Source organism: Gymnoscopelus microlampas, assembly GCF_963454915.1.
Source record: "Gymnoscopelus microlampas genome assembly, chromosome: 3".
Taxonomy (NCBI): domain Eukaryota; kingdom Metazoa; phylum Chordata; class Actinopteri; order Myctophiformes; family Myctophidae; genus Gymnoscopelus; species Gymnoscopelus microlampas.
In genome coordinates, this window is record NC_139940.1 from 34,295,627 (window position 1) to 34,316,393 (window position 20,767).

Below are 20,767 nucleotides of genomic sequence, written 5' to 3' on the forward strand. Positions count from 1 at the left end.
CTGGGCATTCGAATGCCACTATATTAGAGGCCAACAATCACCTGAATCAAATGATTTGAGCGAAACTATTGGGGATGTGATGAAAGCAATTCCCACTCAAAAATACTTCAGCATGCCAGCCCAAGTATACAGCAATTATGTGCTGCTCCAGGCACGACCAAGACAGGGAACTTGGTGGATTCGATCAAAGCTTATTCGCTGGGCGTACAGCAATCATTCCTCGCTCGAGGCATGCAGAGCCATTTCTCCACTATCTTTATTCGAGAATAGTGGAGAATTTAAAAGAATAATGAACAATGATTATTCAGATCATAGGTTTCACCCTCTCTCACTGTTATCTCTACACCTACAGTATAGGCAGTTTTATACAATTTTATACTGAATCTAACCTAACACCAAAAATATTGCTGTGATGAAGGCTCATAGCCGAAACGCATACGCGTTCGTTTATTGGTGTGTGCCAATAAAAAAGTGGAAATGTGAGTACTTTGTCCTCCTTTGATTTGAAATTTTGGATGTGCTACATTTTGGGGATTTTTTCAATTCCTACTTATTATATGTATACTGGATTTTGGGTCTAGCACTCCACTGAGAAAACCCATTGTTGATGCGCAACCTCTTTTTCTTATTTACCAAAAATATTCTCTTATGGGGGGTCCCTGGAACGTCTTGGACTCTGCCGGCCTAATACCTATTCAATTGGGGGTCCTTGACATGAAAATCTTTGAGAACCACTGGCCTAAGCGGTTATGGCATCTGGATGTTTATGGGCCCGTAGAGTTAACAGTAGTAGCTGAATCACTATCAGGCCTGGGCAGGGCACACACTCCTGATTGTCTAGACAGATGCAGCCTCTCCTCGCACCTGAACACACTACATCAACCCTGAAGGTAGCTGTCACATATCCACCGCACCATCTGATTAGTGAGTCACGGTAGTGTCGAGTCACAGAGAAGGAAAGAGAGACAGGGATGATGTACCTATATCTGTCTGACTCACATCTGTCTTTCTCTCTGTGTGTTGCACTCTCTTTTTGTCTGTCACACAACCCTCTCTCTGTCACAAAATGTCTCCCCTTTCTCTCTGTTAATTCACACTATCTCTCTCTCACTCATGGTCACAACTACTTTGCCTGTCTCTCTCACTCACTGCTTCTGTGTAGTTTTACCTCTTTGTATCTATCCATCGTTCTGCCTCTCACTCCCAAACTCTTTAGTCTCTCCACGAGGAGGGAGTGAGGTAGGAAATTGCATAGGCAGGGAGGCTAAAGAGAGCACAAATGTTCTGACATTGTTTTTAAGTGGAAAATAACTATTTCTGCTTGGTGGGTTGAGAACTTTAAGTGTACCACTTGCCTCTTGCTTGTTGTTAGAAACAGGCTGGAATAAAGCTCGTTATCCGCTTAGGTGATAAATAGCCTTCCTGCTAGCTGGCTCTTCTAAACAAAAGAAAAAAACACCAGGGAATGATTAATAGACTTATTTTACGCTGACGTGTCCTGACTCATTACTAAAGCCCCAGACACTGACATTTCGTTTTAATAACTGCGGTATTAAAGGTCAAACTGTCCTATCAATTCATTCATTCTTCCTTATTCATTCTCTGTCCACGACATGAGTCGAGAGTGAAAAATGTCATTTCTCAATTTGTGAGAGAGGAATGCAATACGTACAAAGTCTGGCGGCTGGTCAAACAACTTAATATTCTCTCGCTGGCGTCAGGCAATTGTTGAATTGATTAAATATTCCTTTCATCGTATCTTACATCGGCAAGTAATTCTCAAGACTGTAATAGAAGAGATACTGAATGCTGTAAGCACAAAATTGCGCTACTTTTTGAATCATTATCTCAGCTCAGAAATTGTAATTATTGCACATGCAGGTGCACCAACAAAAGGGAGGTTAATCTTCAGTTTTTCCTCAGATTCAAGTGATCCAGGTTGGATGTTGCATAGGCATGAATCGATGAAGATCACTTCAGATAAGATAAGATACCACAGGATACCACAGACGAACTGCTCACAGACGAGCTGTGTGGTTTTACTGTATGGCAGGGGTCTTCAATGTTTTTCAGGCCAAGGCTGAGAGAGCGATGAAGCAGGGACCCCCAAAACATATTTTATAAAATTGTGTTGTAGATTAAACTTTTTCATACATTTCATAGATATCTTCATAGACTTGTTTGACAGCACTGTCATCGGTGTTGTGTCAATTAATGTTTTTTTGATAATGTTGGATTGATGTCAATGTGTATTTTCAGACCTTTAACCACTTAAACCCTCAATACTTAGTAAACTTGACCTTTGGCACTGTACTTGGTCTGCTTTTTTCCCCTCTACACCAAACGTCTTTGCCAAAAATAGCCAATTCTGCAAGGCGCTGTGAGCTTGTAGATCTGCTATTTTTGACAAAAGTTCTACTTAGAATAGGGATGCTGGGGTTCAGGTGGTTAATGTAAAAAACAATATATACATATATACATATATACATATATACATACATACATACATACATATATCACACAATGATTTGGCAGCCCCCCTGTAGTAACTCTAAGAACCCCTAGGGGTCCCGGACCCCTTGTTGAAGACGTTGTAAAGACCAATTATTTGTTTACCAACATTGAGACTGGATGCACAGGTGATTGTTTCATGCAATCAATTCTCAACCTGTTGTTTCGGGGTGCACTGGTTTCAGCACACCCCAACCCCCTCTTGTGTGTTGGCTAGTGAGGCGCGTCCTAGCGAGACCTGACAGAATGGGTTTCATTGCGCGCATACTGGTTGCACGCATACTGTTTCTTATCAGTGTGACGTTGTCTGTTAAGGGGTCTATTAATTGTTAATTTAAAAGTAATGGTTAATGGTCCTGATAACCTGGAATATACTGTTCATTGTAGTAATATAAGGGGTGATCTAGGATTTGCGGTAGATTTTAATTCCAGTTTAGACCTGTATTGCAAATAGACAGTTATTTATTATTTATGTATTCATTAGAATGCATAAATATTTAAATATTGCCATTAATAATGAGATGAAATGGGTGTATTTGCTGCCAAACTAAAAGCAGGCTATATGGGGCAGTTCACAATGCATCTCCTGCCCATTATTTTCCCCCTATAAAAGTCCAACTCGATCATCAGCATTATGCTATGGTTGACTTGCTCTGTAAATTAAAACACAGCTGTTGGGAAATGAAAAATGAGAAGGAGAAGGGGGAAAAACAGCAGAGTACCTTATCACCAAATATATAGGAGATGTAGGCATTGGAACATTAAAATCCTGTTTAAGGGCAAAGAAGAATGCTTTCCTCTGCTGTCTGCCTGCGCACAGAATTAAACACAGAGGTCTCCCCCTTGTGGTAAACACTGGTAAACAATGGTGGTCAAAATTTGATGTTGTACGCTTTCACTGCTGAAATTCCACAACCACAGACCTCTGACAATGTAGGCCTAGCTGTAAATAATCTTAGGAAACCAGTGTTATGCTGTTCAAATCACCGTTCTCAAAATGAGCTTGTGATAAAGCTTATTTCATGTTATAGTCCTCACAAAATGCAACATATTTATTCAAAGGATGTTTTATTTCAAGATATTACATCATATGTTATGCTTTCACTACATGAATACACGGTCATGGGTCCATTAAGTACAGAAGATGGGTCCATTAAGTACAGTGGAGATGTTCTGTACATAGCATATAATAATAAACCCATTTTAAGCACAATTGCAAATCAAACACAAAATTACTATCATCTGCATTTAATGTTCTCACTAGAATAATTCCAAGGTATGGTAACGATACAGAAACAATTTACTTCATTAGGCCATCATCAATGCAGGCCACCATTTTGGCTAAGGAATTACAGACCCACCTCATCTCCACAACTATTTCTCATTGTACTATATGAATTCAGCACTATAATGAGTCACCAGTCATTTTCAGGCATGGGGCGGAGGGGGTGGGGGGACTTCATAGAGCAAAGAGAATACATATTGTAGATCAGTGGGGAGGATGTGCTAATCAGATCATGTGCAGCATATTTTTTTTATCCAAGACAAGTTAAAGATTCAATGTGGCTTTTGTGACATTTCTCTTCAATTATTGTATAATTAACTAGAAAAGTGTGCTCCTCGGAGCACAGGTCTCCGCCAGGCCGGGTTGCCTAGCCAGGGCCCGCAAACTTTGATCATAGCCACTTGGAATGGGATCTAAAAAATCTAACTCATACATCTTTATCACATGACCCCAGACATAAACTGTACCGATTTGAGTGAGTTTTGGACAAAATTTGTAGAAATGCAATCTGGCACAAACCAAGGAATCCAGGGGGGGAAATGTTGATTGTACAACCTACGGTTTAAGAGTTACTGTATAGGCCAAAACGTGAAGTGGGCTGTTGTAGCGCCACCATGAGGAGATTTGGGGGGGAAAAAATAGGATGGTTCTTCCTGGGCCTAGTGGGAATGTGTGTGCAAAGTTTCCCAGCAATCGGGCACTGCATTCACAATATGGGGCACTTTGTGCAGAACAGCCATCCCCACAAACTTTGGAAGCCAATTGGAATGGAATATGAGAAATGTGACAGATAAGTCTTGATCACATGACTACAGAGATAATGTATACCAAGAAGAAATGAAGTTTACTGCCGCGCCTCAGCCAAACGTACTGTATGCAAGCCCGGTGCATCACAGGAGCAGGACAACACAGCATATTATGTAGAGAAGACATAAATAAATAAATTGCTCCGCAGAGAAGCATTTCGGATACATACTCTTGACACTTTACAACCCAATGGCCTAAATGAACACTTGAGCCTTGCATGTTTACTGTAGACGGTCCCTGAGGTTTTCTTTTTATTCTGAGTAATGTGTAATGTAATGTGTTCTCTTGTCTCTCAGTAGCATCGAAACGTCAGTCAATACTTTTTTGTATTTAGCGCCGTAATAAAAGAGGCTTCAATTGTCCGAGCTGCTCCAGTGTCTTCTCTACATATAATGTATACTGATGAACAAACAACGAGGTTTGGGCAAAATCTGTAGGAGCAGTAACAAAAAATCTGTCTCATGGTGGCACCGGTTTGAAAAACAATTGGGTGTAGATTCTTCGTTGGCCTACTGGGAGTGTGCGTGCAACCAGCGATGCTTGTAGCATGTCATGCAAAACGGGCCCCTCAAGCAAACTTTGAAAGTCATCATAGTCAATGGGAATGGAATCCCAAAAAATAGACAGATACATCTTGATCACATGACAACAGAAATTATTTGGGTGAGGTGTGGACTAAATCGGTAGGAATAGCAGGAAAAACTGTTCATCATAAAGAAAATGCAACATGGCGGAAAAATAGTCAGGTGGAAATGGGCGTGGCTTATTTGGGCCAACGGTGCCGGAGATAAGCTATACACAGACGGACACACACACACACACACACACACACACACACACACACACACACACACACACACACACGCACACACACGCGCACACACACGCGCACACACACACACACACACACACACACACAGAAGGAGAGGGTCGAAAACATAGTCCCAGCCATGCCTTCTGCAATTAAATGAAAGGAATTAATAAATGAAAGGCCTTTTTAATCTCTATCCAGGTTTCCATTTAAAATGTGTGCTGTGGAGGACTAATTCGAGCTGAAGTTACATGAAATGAAGATCATTATGGTCATATGGTATTGCCACTAAATATTTCACAAATAGGTGCACGAAAATAATGGTGAACTTGGCGTTCTATTTTTGTTGATATGGTTAAACAAAACATACTGTAAAAATGTGTAAAAGCTTCAGTTGTTTTTGTTTAGTTTTTCATTCAAGTGATTTTTGGTGGTAATTAATTGCGTAAGAGCAGGCATTATGCTAGCTTACGTTTCCGGCCCTTGAGGCATACAGTAGCAAGGATTCTGTCATGGAATTATCATTTCCTGGCGCTGTGCAACACTACTCCAGCATTATGATCAAATCCTCCACTAAAAAAAATGTTTAAGTGTGACTAAAATACAAAGGACAATGTTGCTATTTAGAGACTTTGTCTGGATCAGGAAAAATCCATCAAAAGTTGAGCTGTTTTCTATTGTCTCTCAGCGAGAATTGTCTTGGAATGGCAAGATTAGTTCCATTCTAAATATGAAAGTATCAGCAAAATGCCGTCTCTGGCTGCTTCGTACTGTATGCAAATGTTTAACCTTAATCCTATCCTTGATACTGCTTAATAAGCCAGGCCCCCTTAGAATATCAAATTAGGTAACAATGTCTTCTAGATATTTACAGGGCAGCATCACTCAGAATACATCTTTGCTGCATTGTGCTTAGATCATATATATAAAAGAACAAGTAGGCAATACCAATAGGCAACAATGATCAGTTCATTTTATGTATCAATTTTTATTTATGAAACTATATTTGGTCATCAAAAACTCATTTTCCAAAACCAGGTGTTGAAATGAGGAGGGAGGGGGGTAATCTATAATCAAGGTCATCTCAGATATTGGGGCCAGTATGCCAATCTACTGTATACCATCTGTCATAGTGAATGGGCTAAACATGCCCGACCATAGTCCTTTAAGCAAAGTGCATCATGTGCATAGCGCTGTTATACCTCATACTAAAACGTGTCAATCCAAGTCATGACTTCAACATATCCAGGACCCATAAATTCAAAACTTTTAATCCCTAGCTGATCGGATCAGATCTGGATTTTGGGTAGTTCAAAACCAAAAATCAGGATTGGGATCAGTTTGATCCAAAGAATCAGGATTACCTTGATCCCACTGGAGGGGTAGATTTAGAGTGGATTACAAGAGCAAAATGCACTATACAATTAATTTGAACATAATGTTTCATTATAAAAAAATATGCTAAAGTGTGTAAATGTACACTACTGTAAATACTACCTTATTTGTAGCCTTTATGGTTGATTACAGTTTTCATTTATTTTTGTCACATTTGCAGTGTACACTTGCCTACCTCTGAGAACAGTTTATTAAATAATGGTCATAGAATAACCCTAGTGTCCCTTTTCTGGGCACTAGAAAAAAGTGCCTTTTGGGCGTTTTTCTTTGTGTGTGTTTTTCTAGCACCTTAACTAAGTATATCATGCACACTATAAATCTGCTGCTATGCTCACGCACCTTTATATCTTATCTCAGGTATGTACTATGTGTAAATATGTAAATAATTTGTTTGTTTTCTTTGATTGATCTCCTTTCCCCTTGCCCCCCTCCCCTTCATCTTCTTCCCCTTCTTTTTTTCTATGGAGATAACAATACGATGGGAACTATGCACGAAAACAAATTTCACCCACTCTTTTACTTCTATAAACCTGTGATGTGACAATAAAGCTGATCCTGAATACTAAATGAGGGCAAAAATAGAGCTTGGAGTTTAAACCACACCAGGGGACATGTGCAATAAATAAGTGAAATAAAATAAAGTACCATAATTAATTACTATTTCAAAAACTAGTGTACTGTATGGCTGGATTGTGTATGAAATGCTGGACAGCTTCTAATTTGAAATGATGGATTGGTGACACTTATTAGTTATCATATAGCTTCAGCATAATTTAAAGCTACAATCTGTCTATATTTTATCTCTGTTGTCTGTGTTCAGTGTTTCTCAGTGTTTCAGTATTCAGTTTAACTCACTATTCAGTGTTACTCTGTGTGTTGGAGTAATCAGTCTCGGATCAGTATTCATTGTGACTCATTATGTCACAATTCTTTTCATAGTCTGTCACAATGAGATTGCTACTTTGTGTTTCTGCCAGGTGAATCACGGAGAGCATAATGGCTGGCTCTACAGGTAAATTGTTTAATGTAGGGTCTCACTAATTGCGTCTTGGCTGCTTTTTCCCTTAAGTGGCAAGCACCACCGCTGTTTTCAGGCATTGTCACCCCATTCTGCATCCAGTACTCAATATTGTTGCACAGGCAATCTTTTTTATGCCTGAAAGCCGCATTAGTACCCTTCTAATAACACACAATGAATGAATTCACCACTTTAACTCTATTATTCCTATTCTGGGCAACAAAGGAAAAGCAGTCACCGGAAATGTGTCACAACGCGTAGCAGTGTAAGCTTGTAGATCAGCTATTTTCGAGTAAGATATTTGGTATAGAGGGGAAAAAGGAGGGAACCAAGTACAGACCACTAAGGGATATCAGTCAACAAAGTATATGGTTTAAGAAGTGGTTAAGTGGCATGAAATCCATGTAAGACACCTTACGTGAATAAGTAAGGTAAGGTAAAGCTTTAGTATCCCCCAAGGAGGCAATTTATTTTACAGCAGCGGTAAAAAACGATAAAAAACGATAGAAGAGCATACAATAATAGACATACTGTACACACAACATTAAGGTGTATGTTAACAGTTAACACCTTGCCATTGTTGTCACTGTCACCAGACCATCAGAAAGCAGTAGGGGAGCAAAATGAAAAGGGGGTAGTCACTGCGTCACCTCTACTGATCACACCCTCAATTTGTTTAAAAAGCTAATCGCATTTGGCACAATGTATTTGTTGACACCTCTAGGGTGGCAAAACCGCTGCCCTAAGGGGAAAGAGATTAAACTTGCTGTGTAACAGTAAGGGGTGATTGGAGTCCAAAACGATTGCCTGAGCTTTCTGTGTGACTCTGGCTTGGTACAGGTGACAAACATTATTTAGATAATCTCCTTCACACTGTTTGCCTGCATGTCTTTGTTTTTTACACTCAGATTACCAAACCAACAGATCATGGTAAATAAGTATAAAACACTTTCAGCAGAGATATCCACATCAAAACTTCTGAGCTTTCCTCCTCTTTTTATGCCCTGAAGGTGATAATATCAGACTCCTCAGTTTTGTCAAAACTCTCCATCTTTAAAGATGTCTTTGAGGATAGGTTATTAATTCAGACAGCACATCTCTAGCTGAACAGTCGCAACCATGTTGCATCACCTGACCTGAAGACTGTGAGCTGATTCATTCTGAAAAAAAATTGAAATCCGCAGAACAAATGTATTAGGTCGTTTTCAAGAATAGCACTTGTGTTTCATGTATTCTACTGTAAAACATGAACTTCAAATACCTTGACAATAATGGCTTTTGTGACTAAATGTACTTAGGGTTCGGAATGAATGTGTTAAAGGACCACTTCACCCGTTTTCAATGTATCTTCATATAATTGGTCCTCACTAATGCTCATTATAAGCATTTCTGTCTACTCACTCTCAGAGAGGGCTGTGGACAGTTAAGAAGCCTGCCTAGTGCCTATCAGAGATATCGGTAGGCAGGTTTGGACATTTCAAACAAGATTTGAATCAATCAGTGCATGAACAATGGCTTCCATTTCAGCATGCCAACTGTCCAGGAAGAGAAAAGCTGTAGTTTCTATTAGCTAGGAATCCCCATTGAAGATGTCATTGGTGGGCAGGTATCTGAACTGTCCATATCCCACCAATGATACGAGTGAGTAGAAGGAAATTATGAAGATGAGGTTGAAAATGGGTGCTCCTTTTAAGAAAACAAACACCAGTCAGTTGTTTTTCTGTTGGTATTTATCGTTTTATTTTGCAAATTAACTATATATATTCTCGACCTGTAGCAGTCCCGCTAGACTACATTAGGTGGGACCGTGCAGATCTCTTTTTTCTTTTTTCAAATAAATAACAAGAAATGTATGGTATATTTCTGCCAGAAAAAACTCTGACATCATATTGATTACTTCATATTGATTACTTCATATTTATGACGTCTACGTGGAACTCCACATTTGCGCAAGACAGTAGATCTGAGATTTTCATTTCACAAAATGTGAAAAATATTCCCACCAAATAAGTATTCACAATACGTAAAAAAGAAAAAGAAATTGCATTTACTTCCTTTGCCTCCTAGCAGCGTGCACCAAAAAAATGGCACTGAATGATGCAGTGGTTTAGAACATTAACCATGGAAACACAAGAACACAAGGACAGGGGGCAAAAACATGATATTCCCACCTTGACTTCAGCCTGGCGTAGATAATAATTTGATCCACACCCACCCTTTTGCACATCTATTTTCAAAACCTTTCTGTTTCTCTCTCTGTTTTTCTCTCTCAGAGAGAATGTCATTTCATTTGCTCTCTCTTTCTCTCCATTCTCCATTTCACTTTGACTCCATCAACGCACCAGCAAAGCTGAGCTCTTGAACTTGAGGGTATGCTCGCTTGCTGGGATGCACAGGGTCATCCTGGCCAGTTTGGCTAGCTGAGGGAAGACTTGTTGCTGCTGTTCCCAGAAGCCGATGAGGTCATCCCCCTCTCATACAAACAGGGTGTTGATGTAGTTCCGATCGTCTTTAGCCTTTAACCCTTCATCCTCCCACTCTCTGAACTTGCCTATTCTTCTTTTTCCTCTCTCAGTTGTCTTCAACTAAAATTATTGTATTAATACTTTGTAGCCTTTAACCTAGCCTTGCGTAGCCAGACTATATCACTGCGTGGATATGAGTCTGGTGCCTCTATGAGGAAGTTTTTTTCCCAAGGGGGCGGGATCAAAACAATGGCTCTGTACGCAATTGGTTAGACCTACAACCAGCTACCAATCACAGTCTCCCATATTTTAATACTGGTCCCTGATTGGTTACCCACGTCTTCTGGAGCAGGAAATGGATTCTCTATGGAGCGGTGCCAGACCCAAATCGCAGAGTGCACATTTGTTGTGCACTCGCAGATTCGTCTGGTCCCAGGCTACCTTTAACCCCAACGGAGATGTGTATTTTTCCCTATGCGAACCGCTCGTACCCACAGTTAACAAATTAACCTGCACATCACTAGACTACATCCAGTAGTGGAAGAAGTACTCCGAAGATACTAGGAGTTTTTGCTGAAGTAAAAGTAGCTATACCACAATATAGAATCACTCTGTTACAAGTAAAAGGCCTGTATTCAAAATTTTACTTGAGTAAAAGTACAACATTTTTGGCATCAAAATATACCAAAAGTAAAAGTTCTCAGTGTTTTCAAAATGTGTCAAAATCTTTCCAAAATGCATCTACAAGCTCAACGCATTGCGATGTGATGTGTTGTGTGAGCTTGTAGATTGTTTTTAATAGACGGACTACAGTATAATATAAATATGGGTTAGGTTATCGTTTTGTAATAATAATAATAAGTAACTTAAAGTTTTCAAATAATTGTTGTGGAGTAAAAAGTAGTGTTACTTTCCACCACTGACTACATCCCATAGTCTGGGGGGGATGGGCTAGTTTGTTGTTACGCCAACTTGACAATTAATGGTATAGTTTTGTCACTCAGTGAAAACTTGACGTATGGACGGTGATAGTGGAAAGGCAATGGTGTCACCAAATCAGGCCTCCAGTTAAAACTTTGTCTAGTTTCTAGTTCTCCGACCTCCTCCTCAGTAATTGGTTCAATCTTTGCCTGGCAACCATTTCGAGTCGTTGTAACTATAATTAATTTATAGTTATAATACAACGACAAATAATTTCAAGGAAAGAGTTGTTGAACTAGTACAAGCCTGTAAGGACATCTCTGGACATGATCAATTACCCAGATTTTAAGGAAATGTGCTTACTGTTAATTCCCATTGTGTACTGTACATTGCTAAAGATAGGCGATGAATGTGTGACTAATGTTGTGGTTAATTAGTTGTTTTATAGCATTTTCACAACAGAACGGTGCCAACACAAGTAGTAGAGCTATTGTTTGTTCCTGGGAGATACTGTAGCTTTCGTGTGGGCGACAAAAAGTGACAAAAAGACCCACGTTTTAACAAGTATACGCTGAGACAGGGGGTCTGAGGCCCCTCAGGAGTTCTCAGATATACTGCAGAGGGACTGCCAAATATTTGTGTGATAGGAGCAGATCTACAAACTCACAACGCAGCGCGACGTGTAGTGAGCTTGAACTGTTAATCTGCTATTTGTGGCGAAGAGGTTTGGTGTAGAGGGAAAAAAAGAGCAGAGGATCACAGGTAAACCAATAACCTAGCATCAGTCTAACAATATACGTACAGTACTAACAAAATAATAATCTGTACCAGGTAAACAATGATCTGTTAACTATCTAAACTAGAAACAACAATTTAAATGTGCCTGCAGCTTGCTAAGTCTGTGCAACCTTGTGTTCGGGTGGTTGAGTCAAACAAATGAATTGCAATTTGACCCACTTTTGGGGTGGGATTGACTTCCGCGGTCTTAACCGTTGGATTCCTCGTACCCATAAACGGGGGGTTAGGCAGAGTTTCAGGTCTCTACGACCACTTCCTGGTAAAACATGAACAGATCCACTTCGGGGTTGCACCATTGAACTCCAGACCCCTCAGCCCTCAGAGAGTGTGTAGGTGAAGTTTAAAGGCAATCAGACAAACCGGAAGTAGGAAGTAAAGTTTGAGACCTATTATGTTGGGAACTGAAGTTATGGCTGTTTAAAGCCCAGCCAATAGGAAGACAGAGGGGCGGGGCTTAAGCAATTAGAGCCTGTCCTGTAAGACCACCCACACCAGGTTTGGGGCCTTTAGCATGCTAGGAACTGGAGTTATGGTTGTTTAAAGCCCAGCCAATAGGAAGACAGAGGAGGCGGGCCTTGGGACCGCACTTTGAGAACCACTGGGTTAGATGAACCCCCCGAGGAACATCCACTCTCAGAGTCAGCAATCATTTACCTGGGGGCCCCTGGGAAGACCTCAAAGGCCGCAGGGGGTCCCCGGACCTCACTTTTGTATTGGGCCCATTGAAAGTCAATGGCTTTTTGTGGCGTTGTTTCTTGCGTATTACGTTGCAGAGGTAATGCGAAACGGCAAGAAATGTAATCACACACTTGTCCCGGCCGAGCCGCACGTTTTGATTTATGTATTGTATTGTATTTATGGGTAGTGTCAACCGTGCAGGCGCCATGACGGGACGAAATTCACGGGAAGAATATTAAATAAATAAATATTATTATTAAGTACGGCGGATTACAATAAGTGTTTTGCCATTGGCATGGCAGACACACTTAATTACATGTTTAACATTGTGGTCAAGGAAAACAAGCCAAAGTACAGTAACACCAATCTTGGTCAGTCGCTTGCATATATTTAGCAGAAGGTGAGCCAACCACTCCAATGTAACTCAAACAAACTACACACCAACCAACTACACACCAGAAAACCGGCACTCATGCCAGCACTGCCCACCACCACCCGCCGCAGGACAACATGTTGTTGAAATGGATGCGTCTGATGCATCAAATCGCATTGGCAGTCCAGCCTTATGCTTTTTTTTTGTTTTTAACCAGAACTGGAAAACACACTACAAATTCAGCCAAGGGTTTCATCCCCCTTTAACCCATTCAATCCGGGAACGCATCTATGTCATTTTAGATTTCTTTGGCTATTCAAAAATAGCATACAAGCTCATAGCGGGCACCGAGTGACGCGCTATGAGCTTGTAGATCTGTTTTCTTTTCTTTTTTATCGTGAAAAATGTGTGCAAATCTTTTGAATATATATTATTTTTTAAAGCGAACATTTGTAACTCAAATCTTTGCTTCTGGGGGTCCCTGGAAGATGGGGGTCCACGGCCAAATACATATCTAAAAATGTTTTCTAAATCCTAACAGTATGATGCATCAATGGTGGTTCAACTTTTCCATGTCAAGGACCACCCATAATGATATGTATTTGGCCGTGGACCCCCATCTCAAAATATGTTGTTCCAGGGACCCCAGAAGCACAGATCAGAGTTAAAAATGTTTTAAAACACATTTATATATTAAAATATTTGCACACATTTTCCATGATTTAAAAAAAAATAGCAGATCTACAAGCTCATCGCGCGACACCGAGTGCCACGCTATGAGCTTGTATATCTTCTATTTTTGAATAGCCAAAGAAATCTTAAAATGACACAGATGCGTTCCTGGATTGAATGGGTTAAAGTCAAACTGATATTAACATGCCCTCAGCTCTTAGTGTGTGTGAGCTGCACTTTGAGTGTCAGGCTTTTGGGTTTCTTGTTCAAGATTTATTGAACTGGAACTGAAGCAAAGGCCCCAAATCACAGATATTTTGTGTGATTGCAATACTATTGTTTTCTAAAAACAAGGTCAACACTAGTCTGGACTCTGGAGCTTATCACAGACTGTGAGAATGCCTTCTTTTCAATCTTTTAAAAAATATATTTGAGGCGTATCAATGGTTACCAGGAAGTGATGTGGAGTGTGAAACGCTTTGTACAGTAATCCCAGCCTTGAAAACAGCATTATGCAACATAAGCCTGGAAGTTATCTACAGGGATTCAGCTGTTGAAATCAACAATGCGTCAGCTCTTAAATGACTCCCTCTAAGTCTGCGAAGAAAAGCCTCCATTGTATCGTCATAGACCTCAAACCTGTCTCACCGAGGCGGAATTGTTCACATAAACCAGAAGAACTCACTTTGACCATGGAGTGTTTCACAGAAAGAGATGTCTGCTATACTCTCTCTCCCACTAAGGGAGAATACTTTTGAATGCAAGTGGGTAATCCAACACTTAAATGCCATTTTACAATGCCGTTTACAGGTTTAAAAAGCAGTGTGTGTGTCCTCATGTCCTCTGCCAGCTCTGCCAAAGGACCCCAAATAACATGAGTACGAGTCTAAAAGCCCCACTATAGTAGCCCTCAGAGGTCATGGTGCTCTTAACAACGCAAGCAGTAGTTTTAAAGGTATCCTTTTTGTACTAACATGTTGGATGAACAAATTACATGGCAATCTGGCAGATTAGATTATGAGATATCTTGTGTGTAAAGTTACGTTACATTTTGACCTAAGGGGCGTACTACAGGAAAGGCCATTGGGACAAAAAAATCAGTATACTGCATAATGGATATAAGGAACTCATTCAGCTGACACATTGGTTGAATTAATGTGTGATATATTATACTTTCACAATACAAAGAGAAGCTTTATGACAAACAGCGCAAAATTGTGCCTGTGATAATACACATCTAATATTGGCTTTATAAATTGAATTCAAACATTGAGGCTTTAAAGTCGCAAGTTATGTGCCAATGATCTTGAATAAAGAATGAATGAAATAAATACCAACAGTCGATGAGCCAGTATCTAATAATTTAACTGAACAAACTGACAATTGCAGCAATACGTGCTGATGAATGAACAAAGATCATATTCATGTAATTTGGATATTAGAGTGCATATCATACTAATGTTGGTATACAATTTTGATCTAACAGCTTCTGTTGAAGAATCATGGACTCTAACCGAGATAATAATGTAAATTATTTATTTATAAATTATATATTATAATCATTAAAACAATGCTTTAGTCACTAGCTCATGGCTGCAGTGTGCTTACACAAACGGTTGAGCATCCAATTATGTGCAAACTGGTGATCTTAGTATAGCATTAACTGGTTGAATTAGGATATCGCTTATCTATAATGCATTTGTATCTAAATTCAATTGCATATGACCCTTGGGACCCGTGGAGATGGTGAATGGAATGTAAAATAAAGAGAATTTAAAGAGTACATTTCAATTTGAAATGTACAGTACATTCTTAGTGTATAAAATAACAGTGCTGTTGCATAGATCGCTGGAACACATTTTTAGAAAGTATGTAATCTTTGATTTTATTGTATTTATTATTTTATTTTAACACATTATTCCTAGTCTCTTTGCCAACAATAGTCCAGGTGCATTTCTTTGAAGTGAAACCTAAAGCTAGAAAAAGAATGGGTGGTGGATTAACCTCAATAAAAAAAAATACACAAACCAAGCATTCAATATGTAAACCCAATGACAGAAATGACAGAAACCTTTCATTGTACATTATTTCATGCGGAAAAAAACCTTTGTGAAGGGCTCATACATCACATGCATACTACTGCTGACTGCCTGACAATTCACTGACAGGAACAAACATTCATTTTTGTGTACATAAAAGATATGAACTTTCAGACAGAACAAATCATTGAAGGCCTTACACCCTCATTCCCTCTCTCACTGCCTCCCAGCGTTCAAACAAAGCCTTCAAGGTGCATAGCAGTGGGGATCTTCCTTACCTTGTCCTGAAGTTGGCTGGATGCGGGTGTCCATCATACAAAGATAAAAAGTCATATTCCTCCTCCACAGCAAAAGATTGAAAAACTATATGAATCCTGTTCCTCTCTTCAGCTACAATCACCCAGGTACAGTTCGCTCCATTTGGATATCCATATGGAAACCCTGGGCTCTCTATCGTCCCGTTCCTCCCTTTTAAAGTGCCTCCACAAGTATGGATGAAACCTGAAAAGAAAGAGAATAAACGTCAATTATACATCAAACACCTGCTGTCGAGTAGAGTGTGAATGGATCTCCCACTCATGGACAGACAAACAGTTTTTTAACCAGTATAAATGGAGAAACAAAACAACAAAATAAATCTGCCTAAAAGGAGCAAATAATGAATTTAGCTTTGATAAATCTAGCTTGGCACATTTGAATGAAAAGAAAATGACACAGTTAAAAGGAGAAAGCACGACCATAACAGAAGACCCACTGTCTACACACCACTTAAATGAGCTTGTTTGGAAAATGTAATTTCAAATTGGAAAATTACAGTCTTCTGAGTTGGCAGATGTAGGGATAGTCAGTAGATTGCAAAAATACAATTGTTTTAACATGCCGTTTCTGAACAATTTCATATCTGAGAGAAACTATAGGCTTCACCTCCTACTGCAGTGGCAATGTTGTACAATGGGTGATATCAATGATACACTCAATCAGTGTTCTGTCTCGTATACAGGTGAAGTTGTACATCTCTGCAGCATTACTGCCCAATTCCATGTAGGGGCTCAGAAAGCCCAGGAGACAAAACACCAAGAAAGGCCCTGTAAATTGGTGCCACAATGTAGCACACTGTTCACTAGCCCAGTCAAGATACAGCTTGCACCCAGTCTGCAGGCTTGATGAAAATACCCTTGACACTAAGGTCAGGTAAGTAATGTTATACCTATACTTTCAAACTATAATACTTTGATTACTTTGGTTAAGATTTGATGTAAATCTAAATGAGAATGTGGGACACTTGAAGGGATTTCAACCAGCACACAGTTAGGAGCAGTGCACACACACGCACGCAGGCATTTACTTTCCATTCAGTTACATATGTGTGTTTGCACACACACACACACACACACACACACACACACACACGCACACATACATTTCAGTGTCAAAGAGCAAAACAGTGATATCTCATCTGAGACGACTCTGCAAATTGTCTAATGAACACAAACTTAATTAAGATGCATGGTTCATCCCCACACTTCCCTCATAGTGTAAGTAGGTTTTCACACTCTACAAATTATGTTTTTTGCAATATGGATATACCGGTAGATCTAGAAAGGGTGTAGAAAGGGGAAGGTCTCACAACCAAGTAGACTGAAATATAGAAGTATTTCTTCTTCTTGGGAACGGTCTTATCCATTTTCACTTTTCAGCAGCAAATTGAGCAGAGCGGCTCTGGAGCGAGCGCAGTGACCAATGATGCAGGTCAAGCAGGGTTGTTTGTGCATGTAGTTGCAAACAACTTAGAGGATATATACCCTCTAAGTTGCAATTCCTTCCAAAGACAACCCTATTTTGGGGTTCAGTGTATTGAACCAGGAACATTCCTGTCCTGACACGGCCACTCCACAATCTGCACTGCGTGTGCATGTAAAAGACGTGACTGACCCCAGTTGGTACTGTACCAATTCCTAGGACGTTATTCGTAATTCCACGGTTGATATAGTGCAGACAAAATGTTTCTATGCAAAGATCATAAAGCCAAAATATGAACAAACACTACTTGTATTTTGATTGTTGGTAAGCGGCCATGCGCATACGGTACTACACCATGGCCTGTGAATTATTGCTTAATTATTTCACACACTGCTGTCGCGTTGAACTGGAAACCTCATTTGAAAGCTTGCCCTCGACTAGAAATGACTAAATCCCATTTACATTCATTAATTAAGATCACTGAACAAGAATTTTAGCAAGCACATGTCCGATGTTGAAAATGAGCTGAGTTTCAGACAAAAAATGGCATGCCATGTACATAGACAGAATGTAGACAGAAGCAGAAGACAAATCCTAACATGGCCCATATCGATAAATAAGTCCTATATGGCCAAATAAAACCATTCAGAAAGTTGAAGTTGCACATTCAATGGTGTCAATGTTCAAAGTGTCCCACATGGCCGCAGTAGCTAGCTAGTAGCTACACATTTTTAAACTGGAACTCAACATTCCACGCAGTACTATAACGTTATACGAGGGTGGACTATATGTGAGTTAAAATGAAATCACCGATCAACTTGTGGGCATTCATTGTTAACAGGGGATGTTTATTTGATAGGGTGAACTGTTGTTGAACATTTAAATTAATCCACTCTTTTCTGAGAAAATAAGCAGAATGCAGTTGGACAGCAATGAACCTACGGGCTGAGCTCAACAGCCAATTGGCATTACTGATCAGATTTAGCCCCAATTAGGCTGTACCACACAAATTCAGACACTCTTGGCGAAAGTCCAATGACATTTTTCATACATGCTCTCTTCCACCAACCTGATTTCATCATTTTGGCAACGGCAGCAACTTTAGAGCTTTAATAGTCCCTGAAATATTGCACAGAGTGTGTCAAGAATTAGATGAATAGTGCTGCTCTGAACCGCTCAGTGTTGATGGTGGGAAGCACTGCTTAGTCGTATTCGCGTGCCTGGTTTTCCCTATGTCCGGGAGGACCATGGAACAGATGTTTGTCTCTCTAACTAACTCTCAGACTCGCTCTTGCTCTCACCCTATCCCCTCCCCAATATCTGCATCTCCTGCATTCCTCATCCATGAAACTTCCTTTCACTCTGCATTTTTGGCTCCGCCAGAACGAAAGGCATGGCAAGAGAGTAAGTATGTTTTGCACCCTGTCTGTCCATCCATCCGTCCGTCCGTCCGTGTGTGTCCGTCCGTCCGTCCGTCCGTCCGTCCGTGACCAGATAATCTCCGGCACCGTTGGCTTGATCGCAGCGAAACTGTGCACACACACTCCCTAGATGCCAATTCAGAACCTCTGCCCCAAATTTTTCATAGCGCCACCAGGAGGCCGCTTTTTGCAAAACAAATTTCTTGACAATACTCCTACAGATTTTATCCAAACATCACGCAAATCGGTACACAGTAGCTCTATAGTCATTAAACAAAACGTATTCATATTCATATTCCATCCTGATTGGCTAAGAATGGCTTCCAAAGTTTGCAGGAGTGCTCCGTTTAGAACAAAATGAACACAGCATGCAATTTCCTTGAAATCTTGCACGCACATTTTTACTATGGAAGAAATGCCACACTTTTAAAAACAGCTTCATGGTGGCGCTATAACAGGCCGATTCGTGTTTTTACCTATAACTGCACCAATATGTGTAAAACTTTGTATGCGCACTCCCTAGAGGTCAAGGAAAAACCTTTGCCCTGCATTTTTCACATCTGCCTTTTATAGCGACACCAGGAGGCCGACTTATGTAAATCTTTTTTTTTATATGACTGATTTTATCCAAATTTCACGCAAATCAGTACACATGACCTCTATAGTCATGCGATCAAGACGGACATGTCTGATATTTCATATTCCATCCTAGTTGGCTAACATTGGCTTCAAAAGTTTGCAGGATAGGTCCGTTTTCAACAAAATGACGCAAATCATGAACGCAGCGTGCAATTTCCGTGAAATTTTGCACGCACATTCCCACTAGGCCGAGGATGAAATGCCACCCTTTTCACATTGGCCTGTTATAGCGCCACCAGCAGGTCTAATTAGAAAAACACATTTTTGGAACAAAATACCTCAAATCATGAATCCAGTGTTTGATTACCGTGAAAGGCAATAGAAGAAATGGCACCCTTTTCACATTGGCCTATTATAGCGCCACCAGGAGGCCACAATAACCTGCCTGAAATGCGGAGACCTGTGCTCCGAGGAGCACTTTTTCTAGTTTTCCCCTTTTACTTTGAACTCTTTCCTCCTTTCTCCCTCCATCTTTCACCCTACTCTCCCATCAACCAATCCTTCCCTGCATCTTTCATTAAGCCCTGCATCTTGCTCTCCATTACTAGTTTCTGCATCCCTCACCCGTCAGCTGACTTTCTCATCCTCCCATCTAATATCACATTCCTTTTTCTATCCCCCATTTTTCCTGTCTGTAAGCTACACTGCAAAATCCTGAGTGTTAATTTAAAATAAATAAATGAACACTGAGGATTTTACTGTGCATCCTTTATGGTTTAGAATCTGATTCTGGGTCCCTCTTTCTACCCAGCGAATTAAACAAGCTTGTAATATGTTAAGCACCGACATCTCCATAAAAGCTGTATCTATAAAAAGAAAACTGTAAACATTCATCATGTTGCTAAGACTTCAAAGGGAAAAGCGTCAACGTTGGCTTCTTCACACAGGAGAAAGGACATGCATTAAATCCATTTAGCGCACAGGGCGTACATGTTCCCTTGTATTTCTGTCGTCACCAAGTTGCCTGCCACCTCCATTGTGTCTTACATTCCCCAGGGTTACCAAAGAGACAATCCTAGCTCCATGCTGCAACACAACCATAAATTGTGATGAGAAACCACATTAACAACACGCTGTGATTGCACAGTAGGGAAAATGGGGTTTAGAAATATGAGTCAGTATCATAACACATAAATCTGGCAGAAACGGGGGCCTCAGCAGGCAGGCAAGCAGGCTGACAGACAGCCCGAGATC

At 40.2% G+C, this 20,767-nt stretch overlaps 1 protein-coding gene across 1 annotated transcript in view; it reads right to left on the reverse strand.

Moving 5' to 3' along the window:
• Nucleotides 1-20,767, reverse strand: part of LOC311039730 (CUB and sushi domain-containing protein 3-like) — a gene marked incomplete at its 5' end in the record, with an annotated part of 373,258 nt that overhangs the window by 336,078 nt on the left and 16,413 nt on the right. Inside the window, one exon of the mRNA XM_084049684.1 lies at nt 16,052-16,274. Within this exon, the coding sequence (XP_083905810.1) occupies nt 16,052-16,274 (223 nt within the window). The remainder of the gene's footprint in view (nt 1-16,051; nt 16,275-20,767) is intronic.